At 38.6% G+C, this 22,948-nt stretch overlaps 2 protein-coding genes across 3 annotated transcripts in view; one reads left to right on the forward strand and one right to left on the reverse strand.

The window, feature by feature from the left end:
* The window catches only part of fancm (FA complementation group M), a 70,357-nt gene that overhangs the window by 1,118 nt on the left and 46,291 nt on the right, over window positions 1–22,948 (forward strand). For both annotated transcript variants that reach the window (XR_015778751.1, XM_042500722.2), the window contains exons 2-4: window positions 167–339; window positions 793–870; window positions 995–1,153. Coding sequence is in view for 1 of the 2 variants with exons in the window: in XM_042500722.2 (XP_042356656.2) it covers window positions 167–339; window positions 793–870; window positions 995–1,153 (410 nt within the window). In the remaining variant the exon portion in view is untranslated. The remainder of the gene's footprint in view (window positions 1–166; window positions 340–792; window positions 871–994; window positions 1,154–22,948) is intronic.
* Window positions 5,571–22,281, reverse strand: soul3 (heme-binding protein soul3). The gene is made up of 5 exons (XM_042500726.2): window positions 21,671–22,281; window positions 13,105–13,199; window positions 10,425–10,566; window positions 10,086–10,269; window positions 5,571–9,525 (listed from the first exon to the last, which is right to left on the reverse strand). The coding sequence occupies exons 1-5, from the start codon at window positions 21,912–21,914 to the stop codon at window positions 9,354–9,356; spliced, it is 837 nt and encodes a 278-aa protein (XP_042356660.1). The 5' UTR covers window positions 21,915–22,281; the 3' UTR covers window positions 5,571–9,353.

Below are 22,948 nucleotides of genomic sequence, written 5' to 3' on the forward strand. Positions count from 1 at the left end.
TATGTTACATCAGTATATTTTTAATTTATTACACATTTTCAATTATTCGTACTAGTTCCATGAATTTTTGGGGCTTGGAAAATGTTATTGTGAAATTCCATGACTTTTCCAGGTTTTCCATGACCATGGGAACCCTGTTAACAATATTCTGTCTTCCTATCTGCAGGTACCACAGCAGCAAAGCATAGACAGGAGGTGTGGAGGACCAAGCGAGTCTTCTTCCTCACCCCACAGGTCATGGTGAACGATCTGTCCAGAGACAGCTGCCCTGCCCAGCAGGTCAAGTGTGTGGTGATCGATGAAGCCCACAAGGCGCTGGGCAACCACGCCTACAGTCAGGTACACAAACCTGTCAATAATATCACAGCTTCTTCCATTCAAGTCAGCTGTTTGTCTCTGTTAACAAGATCTTTAGGTTACTTGTCAAGTTCAGTTCTCATTATGAACTTGCAATAAAGTGATTATCAATCCACCCAAAAGATTTCTTCACAAAGCAACACTCACTCTTATACACTGAAAGGTGGCTGTAAGAAGTCTGTTGCAGAGAATGGAGGCTGTGGTTATCTCCGTTCTCTCAAAAAGGCAGCCATTGTAAGAATTATACCTCCTCCACTGTAGGTTTAAAGTTAACTCTGGATCACAGTTTAAATTGGAATTTTAAGTTTTTGGTTGAAGTTTTTAACAAGTCATCCTTGTTGGTGCAATCTAGCCTTAGTTGGTTAAATATTTGGACTATCCAGTTAAAGTTCTAACAATGTCCCGCACTCTCTCCGTCCTCTCCCTGCTACTCAGGTGATCAGACAGCTCGGAAGCCAGAGTCTGCAATTCCGTGTCCTGGCCCTCAGTGCAACTCCAGGGGGGGATGCAAAGGTACCGTACCTGTGTGTTTACATTACTTTTGGCTCTTACCAAGTGCGATCTAATAATAAAAAATCTCCATTTAATTATTCTAAAATCTGATTCCACCTTCCCTTTTCTTGCTTTATCCCTGCAGGCGGTGCAGGCGGTGATCTCTAATTTGCTCATCTCCCACATTGAGTTGCGGTCAGAAGAGAGCCCAGACATCCGGGCTCATTCCCACCAGCGCAGTGTGGAGAAAATGGTTGTTCCTCTGGGGGAAACCCTGTCCGCTTACCAGGCGCGCTACCTGCAGGTAGGCACAAGCAATTTTGCTTCTGTTGTGGAAAGACAGGCATGTTTCTAACAGTAATCAATAGTTACTATGTTCACACAGTGCTAAGAGTTAAAACTATTTAGAGGGGACCTATTAACATCGTAATTAGCAAAACTGCTTCCTGTCTTTAAAAGTCTTTTATTTTTTTCAACAAACAAAAATCTGACATGTCAGTTAAGATGATGTGAAGAAGGTTACTTCTCTTATGCAAAATTAATTTCTTTTTTGCTGACACACAAACTACTTAACTGCTATACTAACCTATAGTATATTTAAGTAAGTCTTTATTGTCTGTGATGTTTTCATTATCAGGTTCATATCAGTAATAAATTTACCTACACGCTTGCAGACAATCCCTTTCAAACATAGAGAAAAGTTAGTTTTATATTTCCCATTGGTCATGTTTGTTTTGGTTTCATCATTATGTAAGTATGTGTTTTTTTTTGGTGCTTTGCTGCCACCTTGTGGTCGCTGTCTGCTCACTTCTGTTGTTAAAAAAAACCTCAGCTGTCATCCTTTTCTCAGCATCACATTACTTTTGTTTGGCCGTATGGTTCTGCTGGGTCTGTTAATATTAAATGGATTGATTTGTTTTGAAAGCAGCATCCTGTCACACTCGGTGGTCTGCTTTCAGTGCGGGTGGTGGATTAAATGGTCTTGGATTATTAAGGGACCCTGCAGGCTCTTGCTCTCTCTCTCTCTCTTCTTGTCACGGGTTGGTTCGCCGTCTGTGTGTACTGTACTGTAAATGTGCAGCTAAACTTCATCTGTCTCAGCCGGCTGGACAGCTGGAATGTGACACCTGTGTTTGAGAGTTTAGACCTGTTGCACATTAGCTCTGTTAGGTCTTGTTGTGTCTTTTCTTCCCCCATTTCTGATTCTTTGTGTAATCTTTGTAATTTGGGACGTTCCTAGAGACTAATTTCCCTGGATGTTAAAGATTAGACTAGCTGACGATTCTAAACATAAGAAAAAACACTAATATACATACTAATATACTAATATATAATAATACTAAAGTACAGAAAAAAATTGAGAAAGATTGACTGAGATCTTTAATCGCATTTTTCAATAACCAAATCCTATTTTAAATACGGCAGTTTGCACTGTGCATTATAAACATTGCACATTATCCTACAAAAGATGACTCACTAAATAAAAGTTAAAAAAAGAAGGCATTTTCATGAGGTAATAATAATAGTTTTAATAATAAGTTTAACCGACTAGTATTTCTGGTGTGTAATAGCAGAGCTTTTCTTGCTTGTTCTTTAATTGCTTTGACTTTCATTTTTCACCTTCCCCTCATATTAACCTCTGACCGCATGGCGTCTGCACACTGCTTATTAACCTCCATTTCCCACTGCCTTCCTTTAATTTGACCAGACAGTCCACAAAACAGAGATAACGTTGCACTCAGGTGTGAAATGAGCATCACTGCAGTCTTGCAGGCAGAATTTAATGATTGTTGAGTAAATCAGAAAGATGAACCAGTCATGCAGGCAGGTTTTTGGGGGGTCAGTTGTGCACTTTTCCTTCTGCTTTTTCCCCATTTTAGTCACAAACTTTCAACAGAGCAATATTTGTCCATCATTTCTCGGCACTGTGATTTTGACTCGGTGTAGATGGAGGTTTTATAGACTGTGTGTAATGACAGTAAACATCTAGGTCACCGTATCCAAGCCAGTGCTGAGATATCGGTCATGAAGTTTTACACCCTGTTTTGTGTTGTAATGGGAAATGATGGTGTAATTCAGGACTTTCAGTGTTTGTGGCGTTCCACACAAATTTAAATTTGCAGAAAAACAATTTCTTTTATTTACTTAAGCAAATGTGCTAACGTTTATGGCAAAGACAAATGTCATGTTTAAAAACCCAAGTAGTTTTTCCTACTAATTAGATAATTATCTTGTAACCTTTGCCCCAGCGCAAAGCTAAAATCTGTTAAAGGGACACTTCATCCCAGAATCAAAAATACATATCTCTCCTCTTACCTGTAGTGCTGTTTATCAGTCTATAGATAGTTTTAGTCTGAGTACTGGAGATATCAGCTATAGAGATGTTTGAACTCTCTCCAGTATAATGAACTAGGTGGCACTAGGCTTGTGGTGCTCAAAGTGCCAAAAAATATATTTGAGAAACTCAACAACAAGGTCTCTTTCCAGAAATCATGACCCAGTTACTCAAGAAAATCCAACAGAAATATCCTGAGCAACACGTTTTAATGGCATGAGAGCTGTGAGGTAAAACTAGTGTTTCTGGTGACTGTGGAGGCAGGAGCAGCAAACTGTATTTAAGCCACATAAAAATAGGACAACCTTAATATCTATATGCTAAATTTAGACTATTTTAACCACTTTAGCTTGCTGTCAAACAGCCCTACAACAGGAAACTGACGCTGTTACGTTATGCTCTCCTCAGAGCCACCAGACTCCATCGACAGAACCAGTCATTTTACTCCACAGAGCACAATGAGTCGCTGGTCTTCTGCTGCTGGTTAGTTTGTGTTATTATGACTTTTGGAACGGAGTTATATCAGTGTCCCTGTCCGTCTGTCCAATCTGGGAGCGTTGATAACAAAATTCTAATGATAGGATGAGGGACTGTCAGAGGCGTCCTCCCTGCAGAGGAGAGAATGCAGAGGGGACAGACTCAGCAACAGGAGCTGTGCACTGTCTGAGCAGTGTGCATGGGAATGAAATACAATATCATATACTTGAGAGCATTTCTTGCTTACACTGACGGTCGCTAAATATAGCAACAAAGTCACCAAGTTGACAACAAATGTTTTCAACTGGCGCTGAAACTTCTGTTTGGACTTTGGGTTGAGGGGACGAGCAAATCCCTTAAGGAAGGCGTACACTTGATTTACAAAATAAAAGACAAAACAGGTGTAACATTGGTCCAGTTGTCAAGGGATGCCAAAATCAAAAATACAATATGATTAATCACACAGTACTAATTGCTGTTCGGTGTAGTTTGGTAGAAAGAAAATAGTTCCAACATCAAACTACTTACAACAAGGTCTGTGGATTATCTTTAGGAACTGGATCATGGTTTCTGAGAAGAGACATTACTGTTGAGTTTTTTCAAATCTGCCATCTAGTTTCATTATATATGATCAATCAAACTCGTGTTTGACTTGTGATGTTTACTCCCATCAGCTTGTTGTATCTCTGCCAGGCTCGTAATACTGCGCCGAGCAACAGGCTGCGCTCCTGATATACTATAGTGTGTGTGTGTGTGTGACCCCAGCTCATCGTGTTACTATGCTACAGTAATTGAGCATCCGTTCTTCGTGTGAAAATGGTTATGCTATATGTGTCGGAACAAAGAAGGGTGTGACCCCTTTTGTTTGCCACATTTGAGCCCATAGAAAGGAGGGAATACCCTTGAGGGATATTCATAGCAAGTATTCGGTTGTTGGTTATTTATATATGAATATGAAGGATCATACAAAACTGCTATGTTTTGTAATAGTAAGAGTATAAGGTTATTTTGGGGGGAGCTTTTTGGCCTTTATTTGATAGGACAGCTTCAGCGTGAAAGAGAGAAAGAGGGGACAGCATGCAGCAAAGGGGCCGACGTTGGCAGCGCACCTGTGGCTGCTGCGACAAGGACGTAGCCTTTGTACAAGAGGCACCCACTAGCTCACCTGGTAGAGTTGCATTGAGCGGAAAAAGTAAGATTATAAAAGGTTAAAACCACATGTGCATTCCACACAACAAAGCTGGGGAGACTTCACTAGCTTATTAAGGGACTTGAAATTTCCCAAACAATTTCAGTTAGGGCTGCTTGATTATGGCAAAAACCATAATCAGGATAATTTTGGTCAACATTTGGGTTCCTGATAATCTAACACAAGACAGACTTGGAGACTCTATGTATGAATTAAACTGAAAAATGGTCTTTTTAACAGTATGCTGTAAAGCCCTCTAAGGAAAAATGTGATTTGTGATAATGGGCTTTATAAGTAAAATTGAACTGAATAGTGGGTTTTGCTGGATTATAAATAAATTTAAATGGAAAACAAACAAAAAAGTATGAAAAATTACAATATATTACATGAAGTACAAAATATTTGAATCTATTTCTCGCCTTTTCCGTTATGGAAAATTTTTCTCTAGCCGCTTTTTAGAAATAAAGTCAATGACAGGATCTGAAAAAGCTCTAAATCCAGCAAGAAAGTTGCCAAGTTGGCAATACTCAGTGCCACTGCTGGAAAGGAGAGAGACACGCTGGATTTTTAACTGAATGCAACACGATAATGATTTTATTTTGATTATCTTTTATTTCATAATAGTTGGAAGCCTAAATTGTAATTGAAAATAAAAGCTGATTAATCACCCAGCCCTAATTCAGACTGCACTTTGCAAGGAAAGAGAATGAATACTCAATATTTGGAGTTTTATCATGAGCTTCTCTATCATTTATTGAAACACATTTCTGCAGTAATATTCCCATTATTTTGTTTTGTGTATATGAACCCAGTAAAACTCAGCATCACTGTACATTTCAAGACAGGAGACGAGCACATTTTTATTAAACAAAGAAAACCACAGTAGCTCTTGCTGTTGCACTTGAATTTTCACAGTACAGCACACTTTTGCAAAACACTAAAACAATAAGCAAAAAGAAAGGAAAAAATCAATTCCTCATACTTGATGATCCCATATAACCAGTCTCTTAAAGGGAAAACCAACCCCACATGTATCATGGCTTTGCAAGTGTTCACACTACAGTTGTCACAGAGAATCTCTACAATCATTTAATGCAAAATAAATTCTTTGGATTTGGATGTAAACCAACCTGCTTGACTGTCAGACTGGGCAACCTTCCCAACCCAATACTTACTTCCTTAACTGTTAATTTCTTTGTGGTTTTTTTTTTATTTTTTTATGTTGATTATATAAGAATTGTAGCTGATTTTACACACATGTAATAGGCCTCAATAATACGATACGATACATCTGTCCTGATAAAAATCCTCACAGTGATGTTTACGCTTGTTGATTTCCAGTTTTATTTCACTGGCACCCAAGCAGTAATGGTCAAAGCAGAAGCATCCCTACATTACTGTGAACTCTAGGTGTAGCTGGTTTGATGTGTATCGCTCTTTTTTATGTTTAATTGCATGAGTTTTATTAAAAATATAGTGAAGATAAACATACAAATGTATTTCACTCTGACTTTATAGACTCTTTTTAAGTCGGCGATAGAACATTTAAAACAATTTTAACTAAAAACAGTTTTCTGCTCCTATTTAACAAAAAGAGTGTGACCACAGTAGAGGTATTCTCTGCACTCTATCGGTTGCATTGTTTTCTACTCAGCAGCAGTGGTGTTTGCAGTTCAGCAGTGACTGCTTAACATTGACCCGGAGCAGCAGAAGTAGAAAGAGCATAAGAAAGAGGTCCATAAGTTAACTATTCTGCGTGTGAATAGGTTTCAAACGAGGAATGCATTGACTTGCAGTATTTTCTTAAGAGAAAAGGGTGTAAATAAGTATTTTATGATTGTCATTCAGCTGTAAAATCAGTGGGTTTTTCAGTGTTTGGTTTGTAGAGGTGTCGTGTTGTTACCCTCACTGAAGTTGTACATTCATACATGTTCATGTTCATGTGTGTCTGTTTTCTGAATTCATGTCACCTGTGTGTAAGAGCCATTTAAGCACATGTTTATTTGGTTTGTCTTGGTATGGTCTATTGTATAGGTTCTGGTATTATTTGTTTGAACAGTTTTTGTATATTTGATTAGTGTATAGGGCTGGACTATGCTAAGGTTATATTTTTATTTACTGTTATCTCTGCTAGAAGAGAGGTATTACTACAGTTATGGTGCTGTAAGGCAATTTAGGCCCTGTCTACACATATATGGATAATTTTTTTTAAATGATAGTTTCTTCTACAATTGGGCCTCTCGATCCCACGCAAACAGAGTGTAATGTCACTACACAAAAATGTGGTTGTTCTATGTCTGTGTAGAAATGTAAAACAAAACATTTAGGAAATGTTGATGTAATCTTAATTTGCCTCGATCAACATTGGGTTTCTTGTGCTGTGTTGAGATGCCTTTCACAAGCTATCTAACACTTGAAACCTAAGCAAATTAGTCGTGATTTCTTTCGAAACATTAGGGAAAAGGCAATGAGCAACTTGAATAAAAATGTCCTGCAAATTAGGAAAAGGTGACCAAAAAATGACATGAAGATTTATGAAAAAAACATTCAGGGAAAAATGTCCCAAAAAGTATATGTATAATTATTACAACCACATATTTAAAATTATGTCACAGAAAAAAAAGTATGCATTTCCCCCCCTATTTTTTTTTTATTTGGAGTCATTTTGCTCATTTTCAGGAAATTTTCTTTTACTTTTGTTCCTATTTTCTTCCTGATTTTGGGGGCATGTTTTGTTAAATTGCTCACTGCTTTCTACAAATGTTTTAGAAAAGATTTAAGCCAATTTGCTCATGTTTTTAAGTGTTGATGCGTATACACCAGAAACAGTGACAACAGTGGCACACTACTGGATTGTTCATATTTTGTTAGCACTGCCTGATCGTGATTATTTCACGATTAAACTTAGTACTGCTGCACCACTTCACAGACGAAAGGAGTCGTCTGCCGCACCCAATATTTCTGCTTAGCCTCAGCAGTTCAGAGTCTGCCAGAAAACGGTTTTGGATAAGCCCTGGTCTAACCAGCAGATAGTGAGAGACTTTCCAGTGTGGGATTATTGTCACTTAGAAATGGAAGGAAAACCTTTACATGTCCAGAGCATCGCTTGCATTTTTTGAGTGAGCCCTTCATCCTTAAATTGAACAGGAAACAACCACGATGGGATGCTGGCACATGTCTGGAGTTGTTTTGCGTTTTAGTGTGGACAGAGACATTTTGTAAATGAAGGTCATGTGGACCAAATTATTTCAATATGGAGGGAAAAAATAACAATTCTCAAAAATATATGCATCCGCATAGGCAGGGCCTAATGGCCAAAAAGAGATTTTGTACAACATGGTGCAAGTCTGTGTAGGTTTAATCACAATACGTTTTTGACCATGTAATAACGTGTACTATAATGTGAAGAGAGGTGTGTAAGTTGGAACAACAAATCACTAGCTGACCGTGCTAGATGTAAGTTGGATGAGAGTCACCTGCTGTACTGTGATCTCAAATAAACCTTGTTCAAGTTTTCCCTGCCTCACGCGAGAACACTGTCTTCACATAAAAAGGCTGAACTGAAGCAAAACCTGGCAGACTTGCCTCTAGAACGTAAGCACTTTAAAACGACCACTACATGTTGAGCTTATTTATGGTTGATGCCACCAGTCCTGGACTGGATGTTGGACTGTTTTGCATGCTGTAGATCCCATCCCCAACCTACCACGCCAACCTCTGAACATACCCTCAGATTGGGTTAGGTTAGCGGCCCAGCAGCTGTAATAACTGGCTTGTTGACTGTTGGTTACTATTGCACTTACTGAAACAATATAACTGTTATACTGTGTGACTGGCTGTGCATTGCTACCTGCAGTGAATCATGTAGTCCAGAGATTAAGAAACAGCAGATCAACAGTGTTGAAATCACCTCAGCAAGCTGGAGAATTACAGAGAAACTTCTTTTTCTGGTGTTTAGTGCATTGACCTTCACCCCACATGACAAGACACTGTAGTTGTGCAACAGACAGAAAGGGAGCATGATAAGGCTGCAAGTGCACTGGCAACCTGCTTCTGCTGTGGAAAGACAGGCTGTTGCATGTTTCTGACAATAATCAATGGTCACCACAGAGCGCTAAGAGTTAAAACTATCAACATTTTTTAGCTAGAGGGCACTGAGCTGAGGAAAGTGTTTTTTTTCAGTCCCCTCAATGTAAGAGCAGGAGTTAGATGCTTTAGCCTCTGGGTTGTGTCTATGAGAGTATGGCAGTAGTTTGGTTCAGTTCTTGTGGGCGAAATGAGGATCTATCTAAATAAACATCAACATGAATTCACTGAGGGTAGAGTGAGTTTTTGTCAGGCTCCAACTGATCTGGAGTCTGCTGGGCTGGTGGTCATTTCAGGTAGAGGTGGTGACTAAAGATCGGGTTGCACTTGAAGCTGTCGCTGAGCTGTGGCAGTGTAAAGGGAGTCTTTATGAGGCTCAAGGGTCACAGATAAGATGATGCTTAATCCCCTCGTCCCTCAGCGTCGCTCTAGGAACCAGATCTCGTTCTGACGGTTGCTGTGAGCAGGGTTGGTGTAGCCGGCCACGATGAATGAGTCGTTGACGCACACACCTGGGGAGTCTAGCTGCTCAGCCATGACGTTGATCTGGTTAACAATGGTTACTTCATTAGTGGGACCAGTAAAGGGCCTAAAAGAAGAAATGGTGCATTAGCGAATGCTTTGATTATAAATAATTTTTCATTTTGAAACAGTGGCCTTATGTAACGTTGTTGCTCCAGGCAGAATTGTGGAGGCGCTGGACATAATAGGACACATTGATAAATCGTAGCATCAACCAATAGTCTGCATCCACACTACTTGCTACTAAACTGCACAGATGGAAACACTTCTTCTTCTATACTTAATGTATAGAATGAATTTGATTTTCTTCATGAAACTGGGAAAAGATTTTAGAATTTGTCAATTATATTTCTAGCAGATTGGACCCTTTACACAGCTGGTGCAGTGATTTTGCAAGTTAAAAAGTTAGATCCTGATTCAATTCTTGGTAAAAGCACATCTTATCAGATGACATTTAGCATCCATGAAAACAGTTAAGTTAAGTTAAGACTCTCTGAACAAAATGATTGCAGTTATATTGAAAAAATATTGTCCATGTAACCACATCTACCAGCTGTCAGTGCAAAGAAGAACATGGAGATATTTAGGAATAGTATGAGTGTAACATTTCTTTCATTCTCTGCTGACCTTGTGTATACAGTAGCGGCGGGCCAGATCTCTATGACGATGTCGTTGTCATGTGGTTGTGGGGGCTGAGCCTGATGTTCGGCGGGAAGAAAATACGCCACAGTGACGTCATGGGAGATCACAGAATGGTTCTCATTTGTGCGAATTACTGTGACAATGGGCAGCGTCATGCCAAGGTAGTCACCTGAAGGAAATAGGAATTGTCATTATTACCCGTCAGGCTGTCTTAAAAAATTACAGGCTTGGAGATTTTAATCATCAAACAGAAATGAAAACTGGGAATTGAAAAAGCCAAAACCTGACTGCATGTGTTAAATGGTCCCTTGCGTGTGGACTTACACAAGGAGTTCTGCTGGCAGATGTATCTCATTATCTTCATGAAACCATAGCAGATGCTCTGTTCATAAGTTTCCTCGTGCATTGTTATACACGCCCAGTGACCCTTTTCGTAGTGACGTTTCTCGTACAGCAGCTCCCCACACTGTAAAAAGTACAGATGACGAAAGACAAGACAAGAGAAGAGTTAGAACTGTAGCTACTCACAGGTATTATAAAGCAAGTTTTTTTATGAAACTGTGCTCTGTAACATCTGCTGTCATAACCAGAGCAAGGCATTTAGAAGCAGAAGGCAGAAAATGCTTTGACAAAAGAAACGCTAAGATCTGTCTAAGAAATGTGTGAAAAATACATCCATGTGAGAGTTCTTTTCCCCACACATTTTAAGCAGTATTTCAACAAGAAAAAATGTTACACGGGAAGTTGGTGTTTGTAATTATCTCTGAGGCATCTCTGTGGTTTTTATTCTGTTGATTTAGACATACCAGTGAGTTTTAGAAACTAAGTAAATATTTTTCTCTTCTCATTTACCGACTGCTTTATGTTAAAATGATGTGGGGTGCTTCCAATTCACACCTTGGAACTTTTCTAAATATTTACACTAGTGCTGTCAGAATAACGCATACATTTTTGCAATAAAATCTAAATATTTAACACGTAAAAAAAGTTGACACAATTAATGCAGCTGCATTTTGTTTACTTCCTGATTTGGCAAACTTACATGACAACATGTGCCATTATCCTGACAAACAGATAAGCAATTCTTAACCTTTTTTGTGTCAAGGATCCTTAAATTGATATATTCATGCAACATGCACACGTTACAGCTATCAACTTCTGAGATAACTGTGGTGGAAGTGAAATATATGTACAGAATAGTTACTTTTATAACTCTTACTCACACTGGGTTCACTTTTATTGTGAATTAAACAGTGAAAATCAACTGTTCCCCATTTTTGTCAACTGACGACTCTTAGGGGTCCCTGGACCACAGGTTAAGAACCACTGAAAATGACCCACTAACATGTGTGCATGTGCAGTGTGTTTCAGAGGCGAAAAAAATCTTAAACATGTCCATACTTTTAACATTTATACAGGAAGTAGTCCATTTCAATAGATGTATTGTTACTAGTAGCTCATCCTGAGCGTGTAAGACCGACTGTCAGAACACCGCCAATCCAAACCATTCAGGCATAAGACAGACAAAGACAATGGTAGAGTTTTAGGCAGAAGATTTCTTTCTTTTTCCAAAGCCGGACTTAAGAACCACAGCAGTAATTTGACTTTGACATATCACCTCAAAGCAAAGCACCCAAAGCAAACTACAGAGCTTCGCCAATCTACAATACAGCAGTGTGGTGTAGGGGCCATCAATTTATCGGACTGACCGATTATTGGAGCCGATATTTGGCACTTTGCCAATTATCTGTATCAGTGTTTTATTTGAATGATCCTTAGTAACATTACTTAATTAAAAAATGCAAAGAAAGTGTCAGCATTGGAGAACTTTAAAACCTCAGGGAGCTATTTTCATTTATTCTTTTTTAATTACATTTTCACTTGACTTCAAAAAAAAAAAAGTTCACAGGAACTTGCTTCATGTGATGATGATTTTGATTTAACATTTGCTAAAGGCATTTAAACAAAGTTTTGTGTTGGGGTTTGTTATACTCCAAATTCTAAATATTGACGGAAAGATTTTCATTTTTATTGTAAATGCACATCAGTTCCAAATACCGGTTATTGGTCTCATTAACTACTAATGATCTATATTGGTATCAGCCCTAAAAAGGCAATATTGGTCCACCCCTAGTGTGGTGTTTGTGGGCAAAATTCGAAACCTGTAAGTGAGTGGGTAACTCCCCTTTCACAGGGGACCATTGGACTTCTGTGAGTAATAACAACATCTTGGGCGTCAGAGCACACTTCACTGATAAAGAGTGGAATCTGCACTAACTGAGATAAACAAAAGAGCGACACTATGCTGAGACATGTGCTGATCACGTTCTTTGTTGGTTTTATTGGAAATCTGTAGTTCACAGGAGAGAATGTGAGTTCAAAGTTAAAAATATGGTATTGACAAGAAGCATTTGATTTTAAATTAACTTTCTTTGCGCTGATTTGAAGATTAATTCTGTGATTTTGCATTTAGATATTATATTACAAGCTTCAGTCTTAAGAACAAAGTGACTGAAGAAAGCACGTTTTGAAATAAATTAGTTTAACTGAAATTGATCGACCGCCCCTTTTTCAGACACCGTGTATGCACCGTCACCACTGCAGCTCAGGTGTGTAACCATCTGTTTGAAGCCTTCTTGCTGTCAACGTGCAGTCCTTTTACAGGGCACTGAAAACCTGCTCTAAGAATAGGGTGCCATGATTGTCCTTTGTCTAACCGGAGTCTCCAGCCAAGTTTTAATGAACTAATTAACTCAAGTTAAACCAATTAGCCCCCTTTATTTATAAGTCCCCTAAGGAGTTTAAATGGCTTATTGTATTGGGTGACACGATCATCTTGTTGAAAATAAATAGCTGGCCCATACTCGCAAAGAGGAGCTCACCAATTTGATATGCTTTCTGTTTTTATATGTAAAAATGTATAGAAAGATTCTACTTATATACTTGTCTATACTTATAGAAAGTATACACAATATCTTTGTTGTAATCAAAGTGAGATCGATACCTTCTCTTTGCGTGAGAGGAGAGTGAAAGGGATGTGTTCTCTGGTACTGCGTCCCTGGTTGTTGCTGGTCAGCTGATGAATGGGTTCTGCCATATCTGTTAACAGATAAACAATATTAAGTCGGTTAAAAAGCTGATACAAAAAGTGTTGTTTAAATGGGTAAAACCATTTCATAAGAGCAAGAGCAATTTTACTAACAGCGTGGTTACGGTACATATGCTTCCATACTAGGGCTGCATGTTATATGCGATAACATTTTTAGTATCACAATAATTATATTTCTTTGCGATAAACATATTGAAAAGCACTCAGTTCTGTCTTTCTGCTGCTTTTAGTACAACATATTTCTTGTTGAATTAAAAAATAAAAGGAAATTTTAGGAGAAATTGAACACAACAGACACTAATAAAAACGTTAAAATATAGTTTTATACCAATATTCTCTTTCAGGAAACTCAGAAAATATCTAAGTGCACTATCCCAGTATCTTGCCCTGTGGTTATCTTGCAAGCTGACATAAGCAAAAACTATTTTAAAAAATCATTATTATTTTGCAGCCCTATTCCATATTACTTTTTACCCCACTTACATTATATCAACACTTGCAGTCTCCTGTCTCTAATCTGTCCTTGTTTATCCATCCTCACTTCCAGTAATCTACTGGCAGGCGATGTTGGTAGTTTGTTTGAGAAAAGGCTGCCAGATGGGCAGAACGCTGTGCCAGGATGTCGCAGAGAGTAATGTTTATTGGAGCTGATGGAGAGAACACTGACTAAAGCTGCCCAAGGCCAGATATAGACTAGCATTAACAGAGAGGGACTACAGCAGTAGCCAGTGCTTTTGAAATACTGGAGCATATTTCACCTGTTACCAAAACTTCAATGGAGTTTTAACAGCAGTATATGTATGTCATCTCCTGGCATGTATGTGACGCAGAAGAGAGCTGTTCTTGCCGTCAGTTAGACAGAAAGAGAGATAGAAAGTAAGAGAAAGAAATACTCAAGCATATTCCAAATGTCTTGGAAAATTTGGCATTTTTCTTATGGAAAGTTGAAAAGGAAAGGGGCATACATTTTGTACAATCTGCCATGGCGATTTTTCAGTTGATTTTTCAGGGGGATTGCACGGTGTGATGAAATAAATGAATGAATACTGATGAATATAATGCCATAGAATCGAGCAAGTTCACACTGGAGTGGTCAATTATTCTGTATTTGTTCTGAGAATAGAAAGAAAATTATAATATTTAAAATAAAAAAAATTGAGTGTACATAGTATTTTGTTATTTTCATTTTTTTTAAAGTCACCAGCATTTGGGAAACAAAGTCTCTGACACTCAAATTGCGCAACTTTTAGGCATTTGAAGGAATCCAAAACTTCTTTTTAGGTTATTCTATTGTGTGTATGCAAAAGATATAATTTAGCCAAACATGTTTATACTAAATCTAGTGTGGAAGATACTGCGTAATATATCCAGTCGATCACAAAAGCAACTCATTCACCAAGTTGTCACTAAGTTGCACTGCTGAATTGTCAAACGCAGGTCAGTTAAGGTGACCCCGATTCAATCACATTTTGGCAGTCAATATCATGGAGGGCAACTGGGTCAGAGGGATCTGTGGTATTTAGGCGATTGATCATGACATCCGACAAAGCTCTGTGTGAGAGTGTGGAGCATCAGTATGATACTTAAACAGCAGCATCTCATGAAATCAAGATTACACTGTAAATCAGCCATCAGGAGGAGTGCCTCAGTATAAATACTGACCGTCAGTGTTTGACAGTGAAATATTACCTGCCAGTTTATGTGTGAGTCTCAATAATGGTGACAAGGACAGGGAGAAAACGCATAATCACAGCTTAGACCGCCGCATGGTTATCCACAGACACACACATACAGACACACACACTGGCATGTAACGCACGCACGCACGGCCAAGCTAACAAACTCATTTGTTTCTATGGCAGCATCTCTACAGCTGCTCGGTGTTGACGCAGAACAGTCAACACACACTTGTTTTTGTACCTGAGCTTTCTAATCGACACAGGGCTGGTAGTCATGCCCCGCTTACAGTCTGGCTCCTGTTCCACTAACCTGCGGTCTGCAGTGTCCATTTTTCATCTTTTTCTTTTTCTAAAAAACTGACACATAATTGTGAGATATTATGTTAACAACTACACTTCAGATAAGGTTCATACATTCCCTTTAAGACCATCATACTATATAGTGCCACTTTCCGAACACTGTTCAGTTCATATTCTTCTTTAAATCTAATGTATAATACAAAATGTATTTTTTACATAGCACTTATGTCAGAAACATACACAGAAGGTATTCACATTTTCTCAGCTGTAATAGACATGGATTTAGTGCAAAATTTGAGCAGAATACACTGTTGTAATATTTCTTAAAAGACTGATGGAAAAAGCTTTTTTGTGAAAATACTAAACATACTGCAGCAGAGCAGTGACAAACCAAAGCTATTCAAGGGATCTTGACTCCATGGGAGCGATGTGGCATGACACATGCACATAGCAACTGGAGCTGCGATGTTGAAGAGTTGCAGCAGACAGCGCTCTGCGGGTGCACACGTTTGCATACCTTAAGTGTTTGATTATGGTCTTTTCCTGCAGACTTTTTTGTTCTATGATGGTGCGCCAGCTATTGAGCCTTTGAGAAACTGCCAGATTTTACTGCGCATGTGCTGTACCCCAATAATGTGACGTAATTTGAAACCGTGACTTCTCCTCCGAAATTTCCCCCTCTTTCCACCTTCCCCGTGACCCCATGGGAGCTATACGGCATGACACATGGTGTTGGAACGGTTACAGCAGATGCCGCTAGAAATACATGGATGGTATCCACTCAGATACGTTTTGAGTATGCTGACAAAAGTTTTTGGTTACCCTCAAGTTGATGATGGCCAATACACAATAGGGTGTTTTCATATAGAAATAATTTGTTTTTGGTTGTTTTATTAAGGAAATTTTCAATAATTGCAGAATTGGAAATCTCACCTATATCTTTTAAGATATGTATTAATCCAAGCATTGTCCAAAATTACTTTTGGACTCAACAGCCAAGGGGACTGATAGAGGTAGATTTCAGAGTTTATGAGGTGCACTTGAATGCAATATGAAGTCTTTATCTGTTAGTGTCAAATTAATGTCCGACACAGACAGACAGCAGAGGGCAGAAGCAGCGCAACCAAAAATGACACCAAAACGCAGTAGAGACTCTTAGCTTAGTTTTTGCTACTACGTAATTATTTTGGTACAAACATTTAAATAGCAGTGTGATATACAGCCCTCTGAGATTTACTCGCCCAAAACAGAAAATCTACCTGTATTTGGTGCTTAGCAGGTGTTCATTTTGGACCATGGACCCAAGGCCAATTGCGGACACCTCAATAAACCGGATCAATCATCCCAATATTGTATAATAGTGCACCAGCTATTTAGCTTTTTGGCAACAAAATGCCGTGACTTCTCCTCTTTTTGACTTCTTGCAACAAACCAGAAAGTAGGGTTAGCCGCCCCTTATAGTGAGTGGGGAGAGTGCACTCTATTTGTGGCTTTCTAATTTGTAATGTTACATAACACAACACAGTGTATTGTACAGTAGGTTTGTAGAAGCAGGGACTTGTGTAAATGTTTCAAATGTATCCAGACTGAGGTCTGTTGTGGTTTTAACAATAGTGTATGTGGGGTGTGTGCATCTTTTGCATGTCATCATAGACTTTTATCAGCCACTGCAGCTAACGTTTAACATGTTGACTGGCCTGTATTATTACCATGTGCTTACAGTGGCAGCGTACACTGATGGGAAGAGTCACAGAAACATGCTGATACTTGTTTTCATTAATCTGTTGCAAATACGCTTACGAAACGGAAAAAATGTCAGCATTGTCACAACAGATTAGCATGATAAAAAGATCAGCATGCAGTTAAGTGGGGTTTGTGTTATTTGGCAGATCACTGCTGTTTAATTTGTTTTTAGTTTCATGGGTGTGCAAAAACACTTATTATTGTCAATCCTTATGAAGGGAGGCGAGGTCAATTTTGTTATTAACTTTTCATTTGCAGTTGACTAAGGGGGGGTTAAAAACAGTGCAGTGACTATTTGAGAGCACCTTTGGCCTGAATCTATGGAGCAATATATTCTGTCGTGTTTACAAGCTGGAAGCCTTTCGTGCGTCCACAGCAGTTGATGATTCCTGCTTCTGTGACCTCCTTTCACTTTGAAATAAGCCATTGTGAATAACCATTGCAAATAATATCATCTTTGTTTGCAGCTAAGAGCTTGACTGAGAAGGCATGAAAAAGTCTGTACAGTCTGTAAAGGGCTAAAATGCCCTAGATTTGTGTTCACAGCTGTCCACACACTTTTTTTTTAAACCATGATTACCATTTAAATACTATAGGTGTGGCATTTTTGACTGTAAAAACAACTTATTGGCAGCTGCAGTGGAATTAAAGTTGTATATGTAGCATGTTAGTCAATCAAATAACAAAGCAGAGCTCCCACGTCACCCCTCTCCACTCAACTCCATCCCAATTAGGGTAAAGGAGTTTACTGCGGCCTTGGCCTGTGTCCTTAGCTACAGTGTTGTAGCCCAGGACTTAACAGCCACAACCTCAGTACCAGTACAGGCAAGGTAGCTAATCCTCCCTGAGTCAGAAAGCCCCAGCAAGTGATTTCGTACTAAGTCCTCAATTAGTGCTGTAGTCTGAGGGCAGAGGGTGGAGAATGTGCCAGTCTGTGTTACTGGCTTCTATGTAGCACCCAGTTAGATGACAAATAGCCTGATAGAGTGGTTCCCAACTTCAGGTCAGGGCCACCATAAAGGGATAGGAGACAATCAAAATAATTATTTTACACAAAACTACTTAATTTTTTTTTTTCTTTTTTTAAAAAAAAATTCTCAGCCTTTCAACTATCAATGATAGCAACTGGCAACTATTGTAACAGTCCGAGGAGGTGGGGCACTTTGGTTGAACTGCTCATGACATATAGGCATGTTAAACCGGTGATGAGCGGTCACACATACACAGTGCTACTTTAAGTCAGACACCAAAAAGGTTAGAAACCCATGACCTAGACTAACAACTGTTTTCCATACACAATTTCACCTGTAAAGAAGGCTTTGATGTTCACTTTAATGTTTTGTGCTTTACAGGGCAAATTAAGATAACTGATGTGTTTTCTAAAAATAGCCTTTTATTGCTGCGAAAGGGGATTTTAACTGTTGAAGTTTTTTATAACCTCAATGGGTCCCTTGTACTGGTTTGTGTTGAGTTCTAGAGTTGAAAACAGCTGCTGTTGTTGTCTCTAGCTGAGCACGATATCTGAACAAAAATCAGAATCAAAATACAGAAATTTCATATTTCAGGAAATACGCAAGAGCTTATTTTACTTTGACAAACAGGCACTTGGAACAAAATGCCAGACAAATGTATGTTATTCTATTATTATTTTTTAAAATTAGGTTTATAACTTGCTAGACAATGCAAATTCTAGTATTACAATACAATTAACTACTACTATTACTGATTTAGTATTAAGATGTACTACTACAGTACAGCTAATGTATCATTATAATGCCTAGGAATGGTTATTTTTGCATTTCAAAACACTTTCCCTTATAGCTGAAATATGATTTGTGTCCAAGCCCTCTCTGTAGCACCACAGCGCTTCGTTTATTTTGGCATGTTGAGAGGGATTTTACCTTTATCAAAAAACTGCTCCTGCAATTTGAATGTTAAACTTGGCCATATTGTGATTCCTGCGATATTTTGATGAATTGTACGGCCATATTTGCTAAGCTTGAGAATCACCAGAGAACCCACAATATGATATTATCACAATGCAATATTATTGCAATTTTAAATGTTTTCTGATATGCCGGGTCACTTTTTATTTCAGCAAAATGTATCTAGTGGACTGAAAAAGTAATTGATTTTATTATTGTAGAAGACTACCTAAAGTTTTTCTATTTGCAATAAAAGTAATTAATATTATCAAAAAATACAACAACTTTACACCCATGTATTGATGCAATAGTGCGCCACAAAATAATGTGATACTATGCTGTATTTCTCTTCACACTTCTACCGCTTATATGGTAAATCAGACTCCTGTTGCTATGCCGAAAAAAATGTGTCAATATCAGTGACTGAAATCAACTGTTTTCTCCCTTTTGTTTATGTGATTTCACAACAAACACTGACAATAAAGCAGTTGTAACCGTCAAATAATTTTTTTCAAAAGCCGTGTTACCACTTCTAACCAAAAACAGCGACTGTAACTAGCAAACTAAACAGTAAAGACCAATTTAGACCATGCGTGTGAGTGCTTTTTGTGCTGCGACAGGAGTGCCTGAGGGACAGCTCAACTGCATGCTCCAGTCAGACACTAGTTTGGTCTGTCAGCGGCCATCTTTTCAGTCTAAGGGTTGCAAAGCAGTTCAACCTTGAGCATCACATTCCAGACAGCTTGCAAATAGATCGTCGGTATATGGACCCATACACCACAACATGAGTGGATACACTCAGCAAAGGAATAACCTCGACCTTTAGTGTTTTTTTCTTCTCATTTCACACACTATACTAGTCAGTTTTAGGAAGGTTGTAATCTTCATCGCGGCAACCTTTGACCTAAAGTTACAACTTCCGTCACTTAAAAACAACCAAAACAGTCAAGCCCCATTCTGCTTGTGAATTTGCAGTCATAGGCTGAGTAGCACAAGTAAAAAAACATTAGGATTCCTCCAGTGATTGTAAATAGAGTCTGACGCTGTGAAAGCGTGATAAGAATTTAAATCTTTTATCAGCTTTACCTTAGAAATGCCAGTCAATGGTGTTATTGTATGGTAAGCTCAAAACACGACAGCATAGAAGCGCAATACAGTTGAGTATAAATTTGATTTAATTGCTGTTTTTACCCCATTTAGTAACTATTGTGTCTTGTGATAGTGAATAATAATCTGAATTAGCTTTACAGGCATAGTACATGTACACAAACAAGGAATTTGACTCCGGTTTTCTGTTGATGTACACATAAGCTAAACAAATATTTACCTTCTGAAAATATCTAAATACTATGTGCAGAATGCATATATATATATATATATATTTAAGTATCTTGCTTTACAAAAAAACAACAGCACTATGTAAATCAAATCAGTTTCTTAACATATGACTAAAAGTGCAGGCTGCCAGTGTTTATCACAGCCTATTTTATTTGTTACATTATCCTTTGCAATTTCCAGCAACACAGAGCAGCCGTTCATTGGATGCAGCCTTCAGCATTGTGTTTACCATAATAATGGGATTTTTTTCCTACTTATTTCATTTTGCGTTGAAATAATCAAATCATTCAATAAACCTGAAAGCCAGTGCTAAATTACAGAGACTTAGTATTCCAGGAAATATGTGATAACTATGTAACTGTTAAACCATTCACTCTATTAGAGGTCCTTGACAAAAAAGAGGTTTTTTTTTCTTTGACCATCAGGAACTTTGAACAAAATTCCAGGCAAATGTATATTATTTTATTGTGCCATTAATTTTCTATTGAACTTATAACATGCTAGACAACAAATTCATGTATTATTATACAATTTGCCCACCATTACTGCTTTAGTATCAGGCCATATTACTACAGTACCACTATGATATATTTATGTCTGTGAGATTGTACTGTTCTAATAGAATGTTTAACCTCACAGGAGGAAAACAGATGTTTTCTATTTTATGACAGATAAGACATTAGGCGATGATTTTTGTTGACCTGAACTGAGGAATCGCTGTGCCTTACTGATACTATTTTCCTCACTTAAGAAATACTTACATGTAAATTCAAAGCTTATTACTAACACCTCTTTGCACTTGCGATCTCCCTCTTTCCTAATTGTTTCCACTAACGGGATCTCCAAATTTCAATGCAATTCACAATAGACCCCTGGGATTTTTTTTTGTGGAATTATGCTATAGATAAAACACAGTAGCAGTCTGCAATATGTTTTCTGATTTCAGAGAGTTCTAGCCACTAAAATAATGGTGGTATTTAACTATTTCTCATCTTTCTGGGACCTAATAGCAGTCAAGAGGTTTCATGTTTACACTTGGGGAAACACAACTTGTTATTGTTGCATAACAGTTAGGCTATTTAAATTGCAACCTGTGGCAATGCAATAACTTTAATTTATTTGACTGTGTGTGAAACTTAGGCATTTGATTTAATCGATTAACTAACTTTTTAATAATTAGGCTACACACTTCACTAAAACATGTTGTCTGAAGAAGGAATGGACTGTCCTGGGTGGAACTGGTTTATCTATCTGCCTCACGGGAAACTAGGTCAATGTGCATAGTGGTATGACTTGAGGAAGTTGAGCCAACTTAAGTTAAACAAGTTTTTTGTTGTGTGTACACTTCACAAAAGTTTTATAAAAAAAATAAACAAAGACGAAAACAAATGGGAATAAACGTGCGTTTAGTCTAGCTATTTTAAAAAAGGGTTGCATCTCTTTTTTCCCCCTCTCGCCTTGTTTATTATTTTTTACCTTGAGAAACTTCCACTTGGTGTCCCCTCGCAACGTCCTGCCAGTACTGCAGCAGGCGGTCTGACTGCTCGTCTTCCTCCATGGTTTCTGCCTCTTCTTCGAGGCTGCCGTTGCCGGAGTCTGACAGCTGGTCTTCCGAGAAAGACTCCAGGTCCTCCAGCGTGATCATCCCGGGCTGGTCGGGCCCGCTGCGGTCACCGCCGCCGCCGCCGCCGCCGCTCATTTGGCAGCCACCTCGGTCCATCTTTGCCTCGATTAGTACCTAACGAGGAAAAAATACCTCAAAAATGGACTAAAAAACAAAAAAGAGCTGAACTCACGTATAAATCGCGGCTGATTTTACGCTTCGTTAAGTCTTTTTTTGTCTTTCTTCGGACCTCGTTGCTCGTCCAGATGAAGACAGACGTTACTTTCTAGTCAACAAACCAGCCGCTACAAAGCTTTCCTCGACACGGTTCGCCATATTCACAACCGCGGTCTTATTTCTGACTTTAACGAGGCATTTCTCTTCGCCGGGCGCACTTTGTATTCACTAAAAAACCGAGAAAGAAGTCGCCTCCCTCGCTGGCACGGAGCGGAGTGACGCTTCTCTCGCCGTAGCCGGAGGTGAACGCGCTGTTTACAGGAGACGAGGGCGGACCACGTGACGCTGCGGGCTCCGGCAGACCCCTCCTCCCGCTGCTGCCCGAGAGGATAAATACCCGAGACCCCCACCCGGGTGCAGACATCTCAACATTAATCCCGAAGGGGGACCGCGATGGAAAGACTGACTAAAGCATAGGTTTCGAGCAGCTTCTTGACAGTGTTTTACAATAACACGCGTCTCTTCATCACTACCGTAAGACTTAAATTAATAGCCAGGGCTTTTATTTGCTTAAATCACTGCTCAGTATTTAGGACAAAGATGGAAAATACAAAAAAAGAAAAAAAAGGATTTAACCCTTTGAAAATAGCTTTACCTTTTGTTTTTTAAAACACGGAAGAAAGTAAGTAATGAGCAACAAAAGAGGAAATGGCCCAAACACTATAAATTTTACCTTAAAAAGTTGCCAAAAAGCCGTTAATAAAGGAAAAGTAAAACAAAACAAAACAAAAATGACCTGAAAAATAATTCTTAAGTTTTGATCCTACTTGGATCTTTGTCAGATCAAATGATTGAAGAGATGAAACCACACCTATATTTTTACATAAAGCACACCAAAAGGTTGACGAGCTCTATGGTTGTAGGTGTGGTTAACTATCTGAACCACCTAGGGTCATTGTGATGTATTCACCTTA

Source organism: Plectropomus leopardus, chromosome 14 (genome assembly GCF_026936395.1).
Source record: "Plectropomus leopardus strain MGB_pleo_1.0 chromosome 14, ASM2693639v1, whole genome shotgun sequence".
Taxonomy (NCBI): Eukaryota; Metazoa; Chordata; class Actinopteri; order Perciformes; family Serranidae; genus Plectropomus; species Plectropomus leopardus.

Excerpts from the sequence above, each read along its gene's own strand:
- soul3 (XM_042500726.2), bottom strand. The coding sequence starts at position 21,914 with ATGGACCGAGGTGGCTGCCAAATGAGCGGCGGCGGCGGCGGCGGCGGT. Across the intron at positions 13,200-21,670 it reads CCAAGTGGAAGTTTCTCAAG|ATATGGCAGAACCCATTCAT; the intron begins GTAAAAAATAAT and ends ATCTGTTAACAG. Across the intron at positions 9,526-10,085 it reads GCCGCTACTGTATACACAAG|GCCCTTTACTGGTCCCACTA; the intron begins GTCAGCAGAGAA and ends TTCTTCTTTTAG.